Source organism: Thunnus thynnus, chromosome 2, assembly GCF_963924715.1.
Source record: "Thunnus thynnus chromosome 2, fThuThy2.1, whole genome shotgun sequence".
Lineage (NCBI taxonomy): Eukaryota > Metazoa > Chordata > Actinopteri > Scombriformes > Scombridae > Thunnus > Thunnus thynnus.
Window position 1 is genome coordinate 14401748 of NC_089518.1, and position 18541 is coordinate 14420288.

General features: G+C 45.7%; 1 protein-coding gene across 1 annotated transcript in view; it reads left to right on the top strand.

Moving 5' to 3' along the window:
- Window positions 1-1270: 1270 nt before the first annotated feature.
- Window positions 1271-18541, top strand: part of hmcn2 (hemicentin 2) — a 47739-nt gene continuing 30468 nt past the window's right edge. The window contains exons 1-17 of the mRNA XM_067604770.1: window positions 1271-1815; window positions 3540-3610; window positions 4031-4189; window positions 4796-4918; window positions 12702-12873; window positions 12996-13102; window positions 13187-13307; window positions 13401-13664; window positions 13772-13916; window positions 14364-14485; window positions 14741-15013; window positions 15449-15590; window positions 15903-16030; window positions 16769-16882; window positions 16962-17120; window positions 17226-17420; window positions 18400-18495. Of these exons, the coding sequence (XP_067460871.1) occupies window positions 1557-1815; window positions 3540-3610; window positions 4031-4189; window positions 4796-4918; window positions 12702-12873; window positions 12996-13102; window positions 13187-13307; window positions 13401-13664; window positions 13772-13916; window positions 14364-14485; window positions 14741-15013; window positions 15449-15590; window positions 15903-16030; window positions 16769-16882; window positions 16962-17120; window positions 17226-17420; window positions 18400-18495 (2650 nt within the window). The 5' untranslated portion in view covers window positions 1271-1556. The remainder of the gene's footprint in view (window positions 1816-3539; window positions 3611-4030; window positions 4190-4795; window positions 4919-12701; window positions 12874-12995; window positions 13103-13186; window positions 13308-13400; window positions 13665-13771; window positions 13917-14363; window positions 14486-14740; window positions 15014-15448; window positions 15591-15902; window positions 16031-16768; window positions 16883-16961; window positions 17121-17225; window positions 17421-18399; window positions 18496-18541) is intronic.

The window sequence follows — 18541 nt, forward strand, 5'->3', positions numbered from 1 at the left end:
GCTTGTATTCTTAGTCTTTGTATAAGATATGGATAGAATATATGTGTTTGATTTTTTTTTTTTTTTTACATACTAGTTTTGGATCATTTTAAGAAGCTGCTTTTTAATGCATAAGTGGACTGTTGCTCGAATGTCTATTTGTAAAATGTTGATCCTTCACAATGACTTTCAAGTTTCAAGAAAATAATCCAAGACTGCACACATCCTCTTGCATTGTATGTCAAATTTACTACATTATCAATCCAGTATTGCACTGAGATACTCCACTATGAAGAGACACTGTTATGTTGAGCTTTAGTGCCTGTTATGTTTTAAAACACAGAATCTTACTTGCCAACTTGCTCTGTGGTGTAAGCTTGCACTGTATGGATGTATAATGTACAATGAACTGCATAAAATGGTGATGTCTAGGCATTGATGGGTGGGTTAATGAGGCTCGGTGGCTTTTGTGTGGAAGCGGCTGGGTCTGTCTGTTCGCCGGGCCTGCTCAGACCTGCTCTCTGTTCTCTTCTCATCAAGAACAAGTAATATCAAGCGGAGAAGGTCAGAAAGGCCAGAGCTTTGCCCGGAGACTGTTCTGTCTTTTGGGTACATCCTTGATTTATTTATTCTTAGATGTTTTCAAATGTAGAAACTAAGTGCAGTAAAAGATAAGTGGTTCTTGTCAGAGAATTATTCTGGGCCTCTAAAACCTTTGGAAGAAGACACTGAATTATTTACATTCAGAAGATCACGGCTGCCTTCTTTCGGGAGGTCTGATCTCCCTGGACTAGATTTGATTTATCATGGCCAGACAAGTGCATATGAATAATGTTTAATGATAAATTACACACAGTGTTTCTATCTAGATCAGCAATAAAGTAAAAGAGGACATTTCTGTGTGGCATGTAAAGCTATTCCTCCCATTCATATGGCAAGGGGATATTTCTCAGGGTGGGCTATGTATAAAATTAGATTGGTGTCAGCTGAATATAAACGATGGCTATTTATAAAAACGAGGCTGTTGCTGAGACAATGTTCTGGCCATGTCCAAAATACAGGCTCCAGACTCTGTTGGTAATGTGCGTAAAGCTGTTAAAAACCGCGTCTCTAGGGGCCCACCGCGATTACGGAGAAAATCGAATCGGAGGGGAAAGTTGGATAGGGTTAAAGCTTGGAAATCACAGTGGGGTCGAGTTACACACTCTCTCACACGCACGCACACACACACAAAAAAAAATCAGGTTGGGTCTCGGGAACCTTTTAATACCCATCTCCGCCCCCGTTTGAAGCGTCAGAGCACCAGCTCTCCAGGGGCTCTCCAACACAGAGCCAGTCCACACGTTCCTCCAAACTTTACGCACGGATGTACTGCTGTGGAAGTATTTTACACTGGATTTTGATGTGTTCCAGTTGAGGCGCATTGTTCCAGATTTCTTTCTTGCCGTTTGGAAACAATCCCAGACTTGTTTGAGTTGCTCTGAAATCAAAACTTTTTAAAACTTAAATTTCAAGTTTTCTCTTTTATTTGATTCGCCTCATTCCAGCAGACAGATGCAGTAAATTTAAAAAAAAAAATGAACGGTGTCTTATTAAAGTGCCTAGTTTTGGCGCTCTGTATCAGCGCGCACAGGCTCTTGGCAGTCCCCCGTGTTGAGGAGGATGATGGATCCGGTGACAGCGCCTCGACCCTGGCCTTTGTGTTCGATGTTACCGGCTCCATGTACGACGATCTGAAACAGGTGATAGAGGGCGCCTCACGGATCTTGGAGAAGACCCTCAACCGGAGGACCAGACCCATCAAAAACTTTGTTCTGGTGCCGTTTCATGACCCAGGTACTTTTTGATCAAACAAACTATGTTCTTGAAACAATCAGACACATTTTTGTTACTCTGTTAGTCTTACATGTTGAATGTTCTTTGCCAATTAATGCACATAATTAATATTTATTGGATATTTAACAAATCAGCCAAAGTTGCCACTATGTGACCATGCCTGTGCAACACAGCATCCTACAGGCTTCTGTTTTTTTGCATTATCACAAACTTCACATGACAACATTGTGGGTTACATTGCCCCTGATATGATAGTGTTCCCTGTGGCTGTCATTTACACTATTATACTTGAAAAGATCACTGAAACAAGTTGCAGCAAATGTCACATCTTGTTATACATGTTGTAGCCCATAGCTGCTTCTTAAAGAGGTTTGTGGAGCAGCACAAGAACTCTAACTGATAGAAGACTACTCAAGCAGACAGACGCACTGTATGAAATTTCAAAGTGAGGAGGTAGGGGGACAGGTAAGGCTCCTCGCCCCCTGCATCTGCCCTCCTATATGGGAAAACTGGAGCTTGAAAATAAGAGTGCTCTAATGGGGGAGGGTGTTTGAGCACTGATGAGAAGCATATGCTGTCTGCTTGTGTGTAATTACCCCAATCACCCCCCACCCCACCCTACCCCACTCACCCTCCCCACCCCTCCCTCTCCTCCATCCTACCCTCCGGAAAACCCTCACAGCCCCCAGTTTAGCCAGCCAGGGGGGATGGTGGGCTTCACTAACACCACACATTTTGTCTGTGTTTAATGTGCCCTGCCCTTGGGGACCTTGTAAACTTCCAAGATTGCAAAGAAGCTGTGGTGGCTGACAAAGAGGCGTGACAGGGCTGTCAGTGTTTTACAGGCACTCATGAGACGAGGACTTGAAAGCTGTTCTCTGTTGGAAAATAGATTGAGAATGAGTTAGAAATGTCATCAGCTTGACACATGTCTGCAAGGTCTGTGTCATTAGTCTCACAAAGATACTTTGAAATGGTATTTGACAGTCTGAATAACAAACAGACACATAAGTCACAAGGCTCCACCCTACCTGATGCGCGTCTTCTCTATAATAACTATAATGAAAAGCTTGTTTTATGGCCAGCAATGTTTTCTAGCAAAAACAGTGTGTTCTCTGTCTTTTGTACAATGTTTACTGTTCCATCGATTGGCCCCAGAAGGCGTCCAAGTAAGTGCCAAGCTCTGACAGACTCTTATCCATCATGCTGGGGTCTGCTGCGGCTTGAGAGCAGAGGAAGTTGCCGAGTAGAACATGCTGACTACAGCTGCAGAAAATGATTATTCTGCCATCATCCAAACTTTGGCAAAATTTCAAGGATTTGTGTAAAACAAAACCTGTACACTGTAATTTTGTCAGTACGTGAATCTAACCTCTATTGTTTTATGGCGTGTGTGATTGATATTCATGTCTAACACAACAACTGCAGGGCATCACTGTGGTCCTCCTAGATTAGGCTGTTGCTTGTTAGGAATTTTGATACTGTAGATGACTTTTCTCTTCACAGATTCTGGACTCCCTGAGGGGGGACAGCTAAATCCTTTGTTCTGATTTATTTGTTTTGTTTTGTTTGAAGTTAGACCTAAGCCCTTATTAGGATGTGAGTAATATTCTTAGGTGTACACCTCTGTATAGCAACCAGAAATGCTCAGGTTAGCTAATTCAATTTTGTTCACTTTAGTTTCTGTTTGGCATCTTTGATGACATACATTTCCAACCTTGCAGATATTGGCCCTGTGTCCGTCACCACTGACCCCAAAAAGTTCCAGCAGGATCTGCAAGAACTGTTTGTCCAGGTGGGAAACAGAACATATGAATGAATTATTCTATAGAACTGGGACCACTGTTTTGTTCCACACTAATCCAGACTATTAACTATGTAACTTTTAACAGACAAGGTCACAAGGGACTTTATTTGATAATGGTAAATGCTATAACATTGTGTAACAGTAGTGCAATTAGAGGGGAGGCAATGGTGTGTTTTTTTCAAATTTAAAAGATATATTGTTGTATTGCTTCTTTCAAAAATTACATAGTGTTGCTTTAATGAGTACCATGTTTTAAATATTTATATGTAATGTTTGCCCTAAATGGAAACTCAATCCCAAAAGCTGAACCATAACAGTTATTCAAGTATGAAATAAGTCTGAATGAAGTTTAGAGTTGATTTCTTCCAGCAGTATTTGATGAGGTACATGTGTGATTCTGTCACCCAGGGTGGGGGCGACTGCCCTGAGATGAGTATAGGAGCCATAAAGAAAGCCTTGGAGGTTTCTCTGCCTGGATCCTTCATCTATGTCTTTACCGATGCCAGGGCCAAAGACTACCGCCTCAAAAGAGATGTTCTCCAGCTGATACAGCTTCGCCAATCACAGGTGAAGTCCCAAAAACTGTGCAGGGTTGTGTGGATGTCACAGATCACGGCTAGACTCATATACTGTATACTGTATATACTGACTGATATTATACTGTATACACTTTATAGTATATCTCATGTTGGCCTTTTACTAAATGTAAAATATCAGTGTCATCCATTGCCTATATGATCACATGATACATAACGTATAAAAACATACAATCTATTTAGATTTATAAAAACTTTTGGAATTGATCATTCCTTGAAATGCCTTTGAAAGTCGATATTACTACTGAATACTGTAGGCGTTGCTTAAAGAAGTTGTTCAACCAACTTTTAATTACAAGTCACAATAGGTCTGCAGTGTTTTTGAGTATCTCTCATTTATCTCATCACATGATGTAACAAAAGAAATACAATGGCATGCTGTGAAAAATCTACATTCCAATGAAGTTCCCCAGTGCTCAGCTGAACTGGGGGAAAGTTTCTTCAAAGTTGCTCAGTCTCAGGCTCTATGTGACAATGAGCATTAGCGTCACTTTGGAGCCAACTGAAAGGGAGTCTGTAGAAAGCAAACACTGAACACCATTAATCCTCTTAACTTTCCTGCCCTCTTCGTTCTCAGGTGGTATTTGTGTTGACTGGAGACTGTGGGGACCGCTCTCAGCCTGGCTACAGAGCCTATGAGGAGATCGCTGCCACCTCCTCTGGGCAAATCTTTCACCTGGACAAGCAGCAGGTTAATGAGGTGAGAGAATGACAGTAGGACATTGCAATTTAAATGAGATCACTGCAGTGACTGTTACTTTCCTCAAACCCTTATATCCACAATAAATGATTTCCTTAAGTAGAATTTAGTGGTTTATATAAATATGAAAAGAGTCATATCTCAAGATAAGCAGGAGCAAAAAAACAACAAACCATGTTTGACTCATTGATGTAATAATAGCAATTTCATTCAGTGCAGTCAAATGATTCCAAAGCTGATATTAAACTTCCTGGTCATATGATACGGATGAGTGACTCTTTTATATCGGAAGCAGCATGTAACACAAGCCCTGTCTAAGAAGCCAAAGACAGCGGGACTCACTTCCCAGGCAGACGTAAAAGAAGCCAGAGTTTCCTCTGGAAGAGACACTGGTATCCTGCATGTCAACACAGGAGATGGCTGGGCAGCGTGGAGCTGGAGCCAGCAGCTCTGTGCACTGGTGGCCCACTGAACCTCTGAACTCTAATGTGTTTGTGTGTGTGTAGGTCTGTTTCCTGTCAAGTCATGCTTGCATGTAGCTAAACATACAATGCCTGTGTGTGGGGCAGCTCAGTTCATTATCACTCAATAATCCTGCCAGCTGTTTAAGGAGTGTTTGAATGTCATTTTTGTGTTGCAGTAGTATAAAGGAATAGGAGACTAAATTTACTCTAGCCCTCACATTCAACCCCAGATGGCTTTTGCTAAACTAGCCTGTAGTATCTTGACATGTTCTTAGTGTACTGTTACATGTAAACATCTGCATACTCAGGACTACTTTTTCTTGGATCCACATTGAATGTATGTCAGTCCTTTTTAGACCTATGTGATTATAGCTCTTGGATGGCATGCTTTTACCAAATTAATGCAAATCCTTTAATCCTTAAAAACCTCAGAAGTACTACAAATCTAACCAAAATATTCCCTCTTAATAGCAGTTTAATAAAGTGCAGCCAAATCAAATATACAGGGTCTTTTTGTGGTCTCCGGCGAGGAGGGGTGGGGAGGGGAGTGGAGGGAAAACAGACTGCTTATTTTACTCTCTAATCCCAGGATATGATCTGTCATGGCTTCCCTCCTTCCAACACAGCTGCCCAGTGGAGTTGGCTCCAACTCCTCACACAACAGCTCATTGTCAGCTCTACGTATCACATTCTTTACACACTTTAAATTTGACTGGTTACAATCGACGAGAGGATCTGCTAACAAGACCGTTTACAAGAGAACCCTACTAATGTTCTGTCGAACTTGGACCATGATCTGTGCTCTTCATGGCGATGATGCCATCCTTAGTCATCAGTAGCCTGGAGCACTGATCAAAAATGAGGGCTGTGAAGCTTTAGCCTCCAGATAATGTCTGCTGTGATGTCAGCTTTCCGGGCTTTAAAGAATCATGTAATTAAGATGTAGTTTTTTCTGCACAGGATCTGGCCAGTTGTTGTGTGTTTTCACTCAGCATTCTGTTCATACACTTAAGGTCCTTGAAGAGTCATTTATAAAATTGTCCTTGTGGTTTTCTCATTAGATGGATGCAGTAGTGGGCTGGTAACAGTTGTTAGACATAAAATAAAACCAAAGTAACATTTATCTTTAGTCGTCTTCCTCAGTGTGCTAAACAAAGGCTCCATCTATGGTAAAACTGCTTCTCTCAAATACAGGTGGACTCAGCAGGTGTGTCAAAACTCCCACTGAGAAGGAGTAGGGGGTCCATCTGGGACTGATTCGCTCTAATAACCTTGATTTGTAGTGGGACATCTTCCTGCAAATGTTGGCGGTTGTGGTGTTTAAACCTGGGTAAGGACTAAGCTGACCCCTGCCCACTGGGAGGTCTGGAGTCATGCTGTTCTGCTTAAACCACAGCACAAGCACCTATTTCTTTTGCTGCTCAGATCATCTAAAAGGAAGCAGGTAATGTACCTGGCAAAGTGAGAGCAATACAGTATTGCCCCAGGCCTTAGCTAACCCTTCTTCTTTGGCCCATCTGTCACGCGTCTATGAATAGCAGAGGGGGGTCCTTCCTGTAACAGCCCTGTAAGCCCGTTCAACTGAGACACGCCGGATGATGTTTCACAGGACTTTAGATCCTCTGCATTCCCTGTGGCTGAGACAGGGAGTGGCTGCAGAGCTCAGCATGCTCCCCAAGACCCACTATTTTCTGGACAGCAGCAGTCATCCCATCTCTGTGCTCCACTTCCTTTTATCTGAGGTCTGAAGCCAGACTAATGCCCACTCCTCTCTGCTCTCTTGCATAAGCAATAGACACTATCCTGGGGCAGATATAGGTCACTTCTTAGCAGTTTCCTGCTCTGCTGGTGATGGCTGCACATGTGGCAGACATTACAGCTGTTTCCAGTTGTAAAATGGCAAGAGGAACCAGCTGCTGTCAGCACCCAGCGGACCCAAAAGACAAAAAGTGGAGGCCTGATAATTAAATTATCAAAGGCTTTCCTTGTTTTAGTCTTTGCCCATTTTTGTAAATGTCTTAAAACATGTTGCCGATGTCTCTAAGAGCCCGCTGAAGAAATGCTCTATGTTTGTACATGCTCTTCCTTCTAATGGGCTTCACCATTGGTTTACCCTATGAGGCTCCACCTTGGCACCCGAGAAAGCTCTTTGCACTCACCACTCAATCGGGGGGTAGCAACCATGCAGCACCCTCACCCTATAAAGCGCCAGCGCATTCGCTGCTCATCTCCCTTTTTCACTCAGCCACCTTGAGAACGGATCATCACCTATGAACGTGTTTCACCATCTGGTGTTGCAGAAGAAGTCATGTCTACTAGCAAACCCTGCGTCTCATGTGCCTCTGCTATGCTCCCGGCAGATGTGCACGAATCCTGTTTCTGCTGCCTGGGTTAGTGACATCAGGCTGAGGTTGACTCTTGCTCTGCCCGGACATCCAGACCCTGATTGACCGGCTGGAAAGCATCAGAGGAGCTGGGCTTGCATCTCTGTCACCAGCACCAGCAGCACCAGCACCAGCAGCAGAATCACCAACGTCATCACCATGGGGAGAGGTCCAGCATCAGGTCCACTGCCAGTGCAAGCCATCCTGGGTCTGCCCAGCCATTCCCACCTCCCATTGCGAACCTGGCCACGGCGGGGGTGTCGGACCTGTCCGTACTGCTGCCTCCAGCCAGAGGCAGCAACCATTTTACAATAAAGGGCATTTCTCCACTCATTACATAGCTCTAAAGAGAAATTATTCTAGCACTACACACTCTGACACACAGGTTGTTTCAGACATTAGCACTGATAGACATCAGAGGCGTCCCACCTGGACCAGACGGGATGTTCCCTTGTCCTCCACAGGTGAGGTGAATAAAGGGAAGACGCTACGTGACGCTCACTCTTCCTCAGCCTCCACACCATGAGCAGGGCTCCCACACCCTGTGATAGCAGCTAATTGGCTATTCATGTCTCATTGGCTAGCTAATTGCCACCATTCCTCATGAGCGGTGCTGCTCATACAGCATTTACCGCTAATCACGCTGTTCTGACCCACGGTGGTGGGTGAGTAAGTGGCTCAAGGTTGAGCCGCTAACCCCTCCAGAACCCACTGTTAGCACTGGTAGCTGCCACCATTACAGCTTCACTTTGTTGTGGGAATGTAGCTCCCACCCTCTGGTTCCCCCTCAGGTCGCCCTAGTGAAGCAGCCCCAGGATGAACAGCTGTTCCCTCCCAAACCCACTGATAATTACAGCCATGATAAGTTATTATGGATCCCATTGCTTTTCTTGGCAAGACATGCCCTGCGTAGCATTCAAGCACTAGGATTGGCCAGGCGTCCATGCTCACGCTGCTAGTCTGCTATTAACTCTTTTCCCAGCTATTAACTCTTTAAATCTGAAGGACCATTATTTAACAGTTTGAGTCAAGCATAGAGACTGTACAGTTAGGCATACAGGTAGGCAATAGCAGGTTAGCGGCACGAGCATGGACGCCTGGCCAATCCTAGTGCTTGAATGCTATGCAGGGTGTGTCTTGCCAAGAAAAGTCGTGGCATCCATAACAACACTGCCATGATGGCCTGGCCACCTCTGTGTTTACATGTGACATCAGAGGTGGGAGCGGACTACAGGCTATCCCAACTAGTCTTGTGGCTCTGAAGGAAGATGGTGGCCAAAACATGATGGCAGCAGAGCAACTTTCCAGGCAAAATAGCCCGCAGCTAGTGAAGATGAGTGTTTTCTCTTCACCGAGTGTGTGCGGTAGGCCTAAGTGAGAGGTGAGGGCTTAACCTAGCCCCAAAAAGAAGTTTTCTCCGCCATCATACAGCTCATCGGGGATGAAGTGAGGGATGCGTCAGCATCACTGATAACCTTGGCTGCCTTTCAGCACTTTCTGCAGGGGACCCACTCCATCCTGGGGCAGGAGAGTCAGGATGGACGGGCCTGTTCTAGTTCTCCCCGCCAAACCCATTGCCCTGCCACTCACAGACTGTCACCTGATGTGGGTGCAGCTCTGCGGCCCTCTCTTCACCTGGCTGGACAGAACTCTGCGGTGGGGCTACACACTGCCATTCTGCCACCAACACCCTCCATTCAGTGGCATACTTCAGACCTCTCTCTCCTTCCCCACCAAGAGGGCAGCCTTGGAGGAGGAAATAGCTGCATATCTGCAGTTCTCCACTTAGAGGCACGCACAAGCTTCTTCTCCCCGTATTTCTTGGTGCCCAAGAAATCAGGGGACATGAGACCAATACTGGTGCGTCCTGAATGGCCACATAACACAGAGACCATTTTGCATGCTGATGGTCAGACAGCTTCTGAAATGCATCGAGCCAGATGACCACGTACCAACACGTACTTCCATGTCCCCATTCTGCCGTGCCACAGGAAGTACCTGCACTTCATGGTGGGAGGACAGATCTTCCAATACTGCCACCTCCCATTCGGATACTCTCTGGCCCCGTGCACATTCTCTAAATGTGTGAAGATGGTGCTGGCCCCGCTCAGGGAGAGGGGCGTGAGAATCTTGACCTAAATAGACGACTGGCTGATTCTCGCCATATCCAGGCAGGAGGAGGAAGCTCATACAGCTGTTCATCCAGCATATTACGCAGCTGGGCTTCACCATCAACCCCAGCAAGGGTGCCCTGCAGCCTGAGCCAGCAGATGCCCTACCTCGGGTTGCACTTCGACTCCCACGCTATGACTGCACAACTGTCAGAGGCTGACCTGATGTGTGAGGTCCGCAGCCTTGGTGCCGGTGGGAAGCGTCATGTCCCTCCTCAGGATGATGTCAGCAGCCCACCCGGTGGTGTGCCTGGGGCTGCTCCACATGAGAAATCGCCAATGCTGGTTTGCACAGCTCCAACTGCACACAAACCAGAAAAAAGCAGTGCAAGCTCCGTATCCTCGCACTGGCATGGAGAGACATGGTGTTCTGGGACTCACCCAGCCACCTCTTTGAGGGTTGTGGCTGGGATGCATCCTCATTATGTCTAGGTCTTCACGGACACCTCCCTGGCCAGTTGGGGCAGGACCCTCGGCCAGACTAGTGTGGGAGGCATGTGGTAGAGCTCCCCCTGCCACATCAACCTGTTGGAGCTCACAGCAATCCAGAAGGTGTTGCACCTCTTCGCCTCATAGCTGAGTGGGAAGCACATCATGGTGGTGTCCGTCCAGGTTCCCAGACCTGGTTAGAATAGCGGTGTTGGTCTGTGGATCCTCTCGCATCCAATTCTGGGACAACGCCTCATGGTCTGGAGGATGAGAGGGAGGGTGAGACTGAGTGGCTTGGGTCTCCCAGCCGCGGTGGCCTCTACGAGTGATCAGTGGTGATAAGGGGTTGGTGGAACTACATCCATATCTGTCCTTATGGCCCAAGGTCATCACCTCCTTGTTCAGGTTGAGGGTCAATCACCTGAGGGCTTTTTTCCTCCCTCCTCACACTGATGAGGAGGAGGAGTGTCTTCACACCCTGTTCCCTGTCTACGCACTCTGCTGTTATGTGGAACATAAGGTGATTTTCAGGAAGTCTGATGGGTTGTTCTTTTGCCACAGGGGTCAGGCTCAGGGGGCCCCTTTGTCTGTGCAATGGCTCGCTCACTGAATCTGTGATGTGATCCACTGAAGTTATGAGGCAGTGGGTTGCCCTCCACCAGGGGGTCCGAGGGCACACTCCACCAGAGGTACTGGGTCCTCTACAGTGCTGTTCAGGGGTGTCTGTTTGGTGTCTCATTCAGTGCTTGTTGCACTGTCTGGGGGGGACCTTGTTTGGAGCAGACTGAGGTGTCTTGGCAAGCGTCCAGGTTGTTGCTGGCTTTCTGTAGTCCGGTGCGAGACCCTCAGGCAGGTGGTGCTTGACTGCTGGGCTGCTGCTGTTTCTTGGTTATGACTGGGTTTGGACTAGTGTCGGTTAGGGCCCAGCTGGGAATACATCTCATCCCTAATTGCCTTTGCCTTAGGTTTTAACCAATAGTGAATCCTGTTAGAGGGCTGAGCACGTATGACATAGAAATAGTAGTTGCCTGAAAGTAACTCCAGTTCAATGAGTATGTGTGTAGCCCTCTAACTACAAGCCCAGCTGGTCCCAGTTGTTGTTGCTGAATTCCAAAGGGAGATGAACAGCGAGTGTGCTGCGCTTTATAGGGGGAGGGTGCTGTATGGTTGGTAACCCTCGATTGGGCAGTGAGTGCAAAGATCTTTCTCAGGTGCCAGGGTAGAGCCTCACAGGGCAAACCAATAGTGAAGCCTGTTAGAGGGCTATGGACATACTCATAGAACTGGACTGACATGCAGATAACTACAGTTTTTCAGTTTTTTTCATTACACGAGCAGCTCAGCCATAATGCCTCTCTGAGGTCAAAACAAATAGTAGACAGCAGTTGCTTGTTAAGCATTTGGAAGATGGAAGACATTTGGTCCATTGTGGCCACTGAAATGAGACTCTGTGAAATGTCAGTGGGTTTTGCTGCTTCTGTTTTCATTTTAGTGAAAACAAAAGGAAAACTGTATTCTTAGTCAATAACATGATAATGATTATAACCAAAGGGTCAAGCACCTGTCTAAACTGAAATTCTATATCATCAGATATATCTCTGGAGAGCCACCAAGGGATATTATAGTCTAAGTGATGACTGTTTTTGCCATTAAATATAATCAAACTGTCTACTATTATTTCAGACTTTGGGTAATCTTTGCTCTGAGTGGTGGAATGTCTCATTTAAGAAGTGAGCCTCTTCATCTGGCCTCTTAAGCTTAAACAGTTCAACAGAAAAGTGAGAAACAGTATCTCTGTCCATTACTGATCCCGCACATGAGTCAGGTTGATACTGTGTAATATACAATTAAAGTGTATTTCTGAAACAAAGGCACATCCCCCCACATCCACCACTGCTTTCTATTCTGAGGAAGTCTTATGATTCATGAAAGCTGTGTTGCAGGAGGGAGACTGCTGCATGACAGACTTCCACTGTGAGAGACACTCTTCTGGGAATACATGCTTGAGAGTGCAGAAAACTGCATGTTATCAGTTTGACAGTTGAGCTGTTTCACTTTTCCTTTGTTTAGGCAAAATCCCTCTGAGGAATACTTTTGCAATGAAAGAATAGTCCAAAGATAAAGACCAGCTCGCTGCTTGGGAAAGGGGGGGGGGGTGCTTTTGGAGAAAGGTCACAGTCACGTCCTTCCTGTCCTCGTCCTGTCTTTCTAAGTTAAGAGGGGATCTCTGACAGTTTGATGGTTTCCAGCCTCATCTACCAGCGAATGTGTCTCCCCTAGTGTGAGATGTCGCTCCGTTACAGTTCATTGATGGCGTTTTGTCTGCTCCTGCTAGGTTTTAAAGTGGGTAGAAGAGACAGTTCAGGCCCTAAAGGTCCACCTGCTGTCGTCCAACCATGACAGTGCCCAGGAAAACCAATGGGAAGTGCCCTTTGACCCCAGCCTCCGAGAGGTCACCGTGTCGCTCAGTGGACCGGCACCACAAATCGAGCTCAGCGATCCCCTCGGTAGACAACACATTAATTCTGTTTTCTTTCTTCCATATTACCTAACAATACTATTAGTCCCCCACACAGGGGATGACATGTATTTCACATTAAAAAGTTACTCCCTCATTTACTTCTTTTAGGTCGTGTAGTTGGTGTGGATCAGGGCCTTAAAGAGCTGTTGAACATTCCCAACTCTGCTCGTGTTGTCAACCTGAAGTTTCCCAGACCTGGAGCCTGGAAACTGAAGGTACTGCTCTGGTGAATAATTCATAATTATAGCTTTCTCACTATTTTATGGCAGTGGGCTCATGCTTTTGCTTCCTTCCTAAAGGTGAGCTGCAGTGGACGCCATACTCTGAGGGTCACAGGAGTCAGCAATCTAGACTTCCGGGCTGGCTTTTCAAGTGTACCTGTTTCAGAGTTCAACCACACCAGGGAGAGGCCAATAAAAGGTGCTTTTCATGTCTCTGTCAGTGTCTTGAATGTCATTTGACTGAGACCACATGCAGATGAAGACTTCATGATGGCTTTTCTTTGTCTTTCAGGACTTCCAGCCCATGTTTTGCTGAAATGCACAGGCCTGAAGCCTCCAGGACAGCTGAGTCATGTGGAGCTGATGTCTGGCTCAGGGCGCTCTCTGCGCACGATCACGGTGCCTCTGCCCTCTGACCTCGGCCAGCAAGGGCTGTGGAGTCTCCCGGAGTTCCGCACCCCCTCCCAGAGCTTCTTCATCAAGGTAACCGGCAAAGACGAGGAGGGCTACCGCTTCCAGAGGCTATCCAGTGTCTCGTACACCAACATTGTTCCAGGCAAGACAACTTCTCCCCTCAGACACATCTCCAAAGCCACTCTGCCATGTCTTTTGCACCTCATCAATCTCTCTCGTGACCTGTAACCTGTTTCCTCCCTTGTGTAGATCCCCCAGCTGTGAGCATGCCTGATGTGGTGAAGGGCTTCTACATGCAGCCCGCTGCAATTGGCTGCTCGGTGGAGAGTGACATTCCCTTCAGGCTAAGATTCATCAGAGGTGGGATTACCCTGGGAGAGGAAAAGTTCTTTCAGTGAGTCTTTCCTCTGTTTACACTAAGTAACATTTGGCTCTCCCACCTTCAAATGCTGCAGCTTCATGTGCCCATTACCTGCTGTAATAAACACTAATTAGGTCACTCACTATATGTTGTGCACTCTTAGCAGTAAGGACGTCTGTAAAGCATTAGTGCTGGTTGATGCTTGTATTTTATTGTCTCATCTGTCAGGAAACAGGTATACACAGTCAATTTTAACAACATTACATATTCGATTGTGTCATGTTGAAAAATTAACAAAGCACCTATTCTTTCTTGGTGTTGACACTCTGCTTTGAATTACATTCATGAAATGGAGCTGACTTGTGGTGAAAACTATTCCCAGTGTGTATGTGCCAGAGATACGTGTTGAATTTGACATAAAATATTATTGTGTGGCTATTGTCATGCTCAACAAATGAAACAAGTGTGTCTTTGTATCAGGACTTCTGCCAAGGCATCATGGGAGATTGCCCACACTTCAGCTGAGGATGAAGGCCTATATGAGTGCATAGCACAGAGCAGTGCGGGACAGGGACATGCCTTAACCCAGTTGACTGTCAGAGGTTTGTCACACACACACAAACAACATGCGAGCGCATACACTTCCTCAGTCATTGTATATGCATATATATCACAGTCATGGCAAAGCTTTGAAATCAGTTCCAGACATTTTTTATCACAGATTCATGGCTAAAACATCAACTTGCTTCAAAGTATGCCAGCATAAACATTTGTATTAAAAGTAAACTATTTCTGCAATGTTTGTTCACCGCTGATAACACCAGTTTTATGTTTTGGTTGTTTCTCCACTAAAACAGAGCCTCCTCCGGTTCTAAAGCCAGCAGTGAATGTGACTTCCTCAGTGGGAGGCATGGCTGTGCTGTCCTGTCAGGTGGAGGGCTCCATGCGCCACAACCTGACCTGGCATCGAGCGGGTCATACCATCCGAGCCCGCACAGGGAGGGTGAAGCTGCTGTCCGACTCATCCCTGCAGATCAGCGGGGTGCGGACTCAAGATGCTGGAGAGTACCACTGTGTGGCCACCAACACCCACGGAGACACCAGAATCACCGTGTGGCTTCTCGTCCCAGGTACAGTAGGATGAAACCCCACTGGTCATCTGCTTAAACACTTAACTCACCGGGGCCTCATGGCTCCTCTCAGGCCCCCGTCATCTGGTTTCCATTATTGGCTTAACCTCCCCACAGTCGGATTGAGCCACTTCCTTGTCAGAAAATGTTTCTCATCAGCCACAGTTGATGCTTGTAGAAAATTGAGGCCTCTATTGTGGGCATGGCGTCAGATGATTGTGATGAATTTCAAAAATAGCAAATGTGAAACTTGTCCTCACTATGGTCCGCCAGTTGTAATCTCACACATGGAGTACTGCTAACTGCTTTGTAGCCCACGTCAGTGATGTTTACTGTTGTTAAACTTGTTATGGGAAGTTATAAATGACATCATGCAGCAGTGACAAAACCCTGAGTCATCGTCAGCCTTTTGCCTGTGCTTCACTCCAACTGTAGAGGCTCCGTCTGTGGTAGTTCACCCCCAGCGCCAGGCTTTCTCCCGAGGGGATGAGATCCGCCTCGTCTGCTCAGCGTCCGGCTCCCCCCCTCCCCAACTTTTCTGGAGCCATGGAAACATGTTCCTCACTAATCAGCCGAGGTAAGGGAACTCTCAGCCCACTCAACACCTCTGGCACAGAGGACTCTGAGAATCATTACTTTCCACTTTAACTACATGCGCGAATGCCACATCTTGTTTGCTTCATTTTGGAGATTTACATCTATTGATGTAAAATCTTTTTTCTCAGGCCACAAGGACTTTATGTGTCTGTGTAAATGCATATTCAAAGAAACATCTGTCTCATGATGCCCAAGAACAGCAGAAAGGTTTAGAGATGAATTTAATTTTTACATCTGCACATGCAATCATGAAGAGCCAACAAACATGAATTCTGTTGATTGCGTGATACAGGTTTAGTCTACACCAACCTGGAGTTCTGACCATTAGAGGGGCTCTCCCAGAGGATGCTGGGAGCTACACATGTCTAGCAACCAATGAGGCTGGGACTGCCTCTCAGTCTGTGTCACTCACATATGCAGGTGAGTCAACATATTGCTGCAGATTTCAGGCTGACATTTGCCCGAACTGTTCTTCTTACCACGTCTCATTTACATTTTTTAAAATTTCTGTTCAGAGTAATAATTTATGCAAGCATTAATTTTCAGACTTCAAATAAGGCAACACATTTTGCTTGTCTGTGTTGCTTCTATTTCTTTCAATTTGAATAAATCTGTGAATAATATCCTGCATGAGTTGTGCACTTGCTTTGAGTGAGTGTGGCCACATGTTGGCCTGTCTCACACAATAGGATATTTCTCTCATTGTTTTGTGAGTGCTGACAGTTGTAGGCCTGAAGTTTCAGTCACGGCTGTCAGTTAGTGGTTGACACAAACCTCAACACTGATGGACTGTGGCAGCCTCTTCCTGGGGCGTGCTGGTATTATACACACTTTTGTCTCTGAATGTCATTTTTAACAACATTGATCTGTCAAGGCAGCGAGAGCCTTGTAAGATACTGTAGATCATCTAATCCTGTCAGCTCAGCTGTCTGCCTGCTCTAAAAGCATCTATCCCTGCTCTCTTGAAACAGAATGTGTGTGAAATGTAAGCATAGTTTTTATAATTACTGCAGATTTTTCTGCAGCTTTTGCTGGCCAATAATACTTTACTATTATTTCAACATATAGTAGAATTGCATACAAATGTTCTGTAAGATAAGAATCCTTTAAAAAATTCAAAGTTGAACTGCATCTTAAGATTTCCATTTTTTCCTTCAGAGGTGCCTAGAATAACAGTGGTACAGCAGGTTGTGCTTGTAGCTGTTGGGGGTGATGCTACCCTGGAGTGCCAAGCCGAAGGCATTCCCTCGCCTCTTGTCCACTGGTTCAAAGGTAAGTTAAGGTCAAACACAGTGCGTACATGAATATGACATGTCAGAGACCAGCAGGCTTATTTTGTTTGTATTTGCAGGTGAGCTTGAGGTGGGCTCTGCTCCTTTTGTTGAGCAGGATGTACACCGCGGGACTCTACACATTCGAGGGGTGCAGGAAGTGGATGCTGGTCAGTACAACTGTGTGGCCAGCAGCCCTGCCGGAACCTCGTCTGGCACTGTCAGTGTGGAGGTTGGAGGTGAGAGCGTCTGCATACTAAGATGTTACACAGAGCTTATTTTTTCTCTTTTCTCTTCCATTTAAACAAAGGAAAATTCATCTTTTACCACTCTCCCCTCCACAGCGGGCCCATTGTTCTCTGAGGCACCAGTTGATGTAACGGCCAACGTAGGGGAGAACATCACCCTCCCCTGCGTTGCCCGAGGCTTCCCGCAGCCAACAGTGACCTGGCGTAGACAGGACGGCAGGCAGATTCTTACAAGGACAGACAGCCACAGTCGAACAATGCAGCTAGAGAACGGACTCCTTCTAATCCAGAGTGAGTTATTCACGGAGCACTATAACAACACTGAGCTTTGGTCTGCACTGCTGGCTAATACAACTTCATGGTTGCCTTTCACTGACTGGCATGACTGAAATTTTCTCAGTGATTATACATAGAACAGGTGCAGCCTTTCATATCAAATTCAAAACATTTTCTTTAGAGAGTTGCAACAAGATATCATTGCCATTACTAAGTTAGATAGCTCTCACTAAGACACTAAGTATCCATTGTTCATTCATTTCTCTTTCACTGTGTTTTCATCAGGCTGAAGGGAATTTAAGTTGTGAACTCTGGAGGCCTTCCCGCCTGCAATATGTTTAATCTTAGCCACTGAAGGAGATCCTTTGTGCTCCTTCTAAATGACTAAATGTTTATAGTGTGCCTAATATTATATTGGAGAGGAACAGACATATTTGCATGGGCTGCTTCTGTCACTGTTTCCATTTATGAATGCCGTCTGACCTAATTAGCTCAATCTGTTGCAGAGGGCTTTATTTTTTGTTTTTGTCTTACCAAACATGTCTGTCCATAGTGTGTCACTCACAAACTTCCATCTTCCCTCACCCTCCTGCTCCTCACTTTTTGCTTTAATGCTTAATGTCTTGTCATCACCCACTTAAACATCAGCCTAACTATCTAAACACAAGAATTGAATCATATGTTGATCTTCCAACATGTGATGTTCAGAGAATTTACTGAGCAGGACATGTGTGTCAGCAGGCTAGCAGCTGGGCCAAACCTATTAATCCCGTTATTTTCTATTTTTAACTCCTAATTACAGCGCAGTCAAACCAATAATACCACTTGTTATTGAGCAGATGACTTAACTGCTGCTAGTGTGGACTAATTCTTCTAGATAAACTGGTCTGTTTCTCAATGTGTAGAGATATTGCTCATCTCAGCGGTATAGAGTGTGTTGGATGTCTGTAGATGAAGTGTCCTCATTGATGTTTTACTGTGTGTTTGACTTCAGGTGTCTGGCTGGATGATGAAGGGCTGTACATCTGCGAGGCAAAGAACCCGTTTGGAACCATCAAAACTGAAGCCAGAGTTAGTGTCACTGGACTGGGTAGGCTTGTTTAGGCTCTTTTATATCTCTGCACTAGCACATAGTT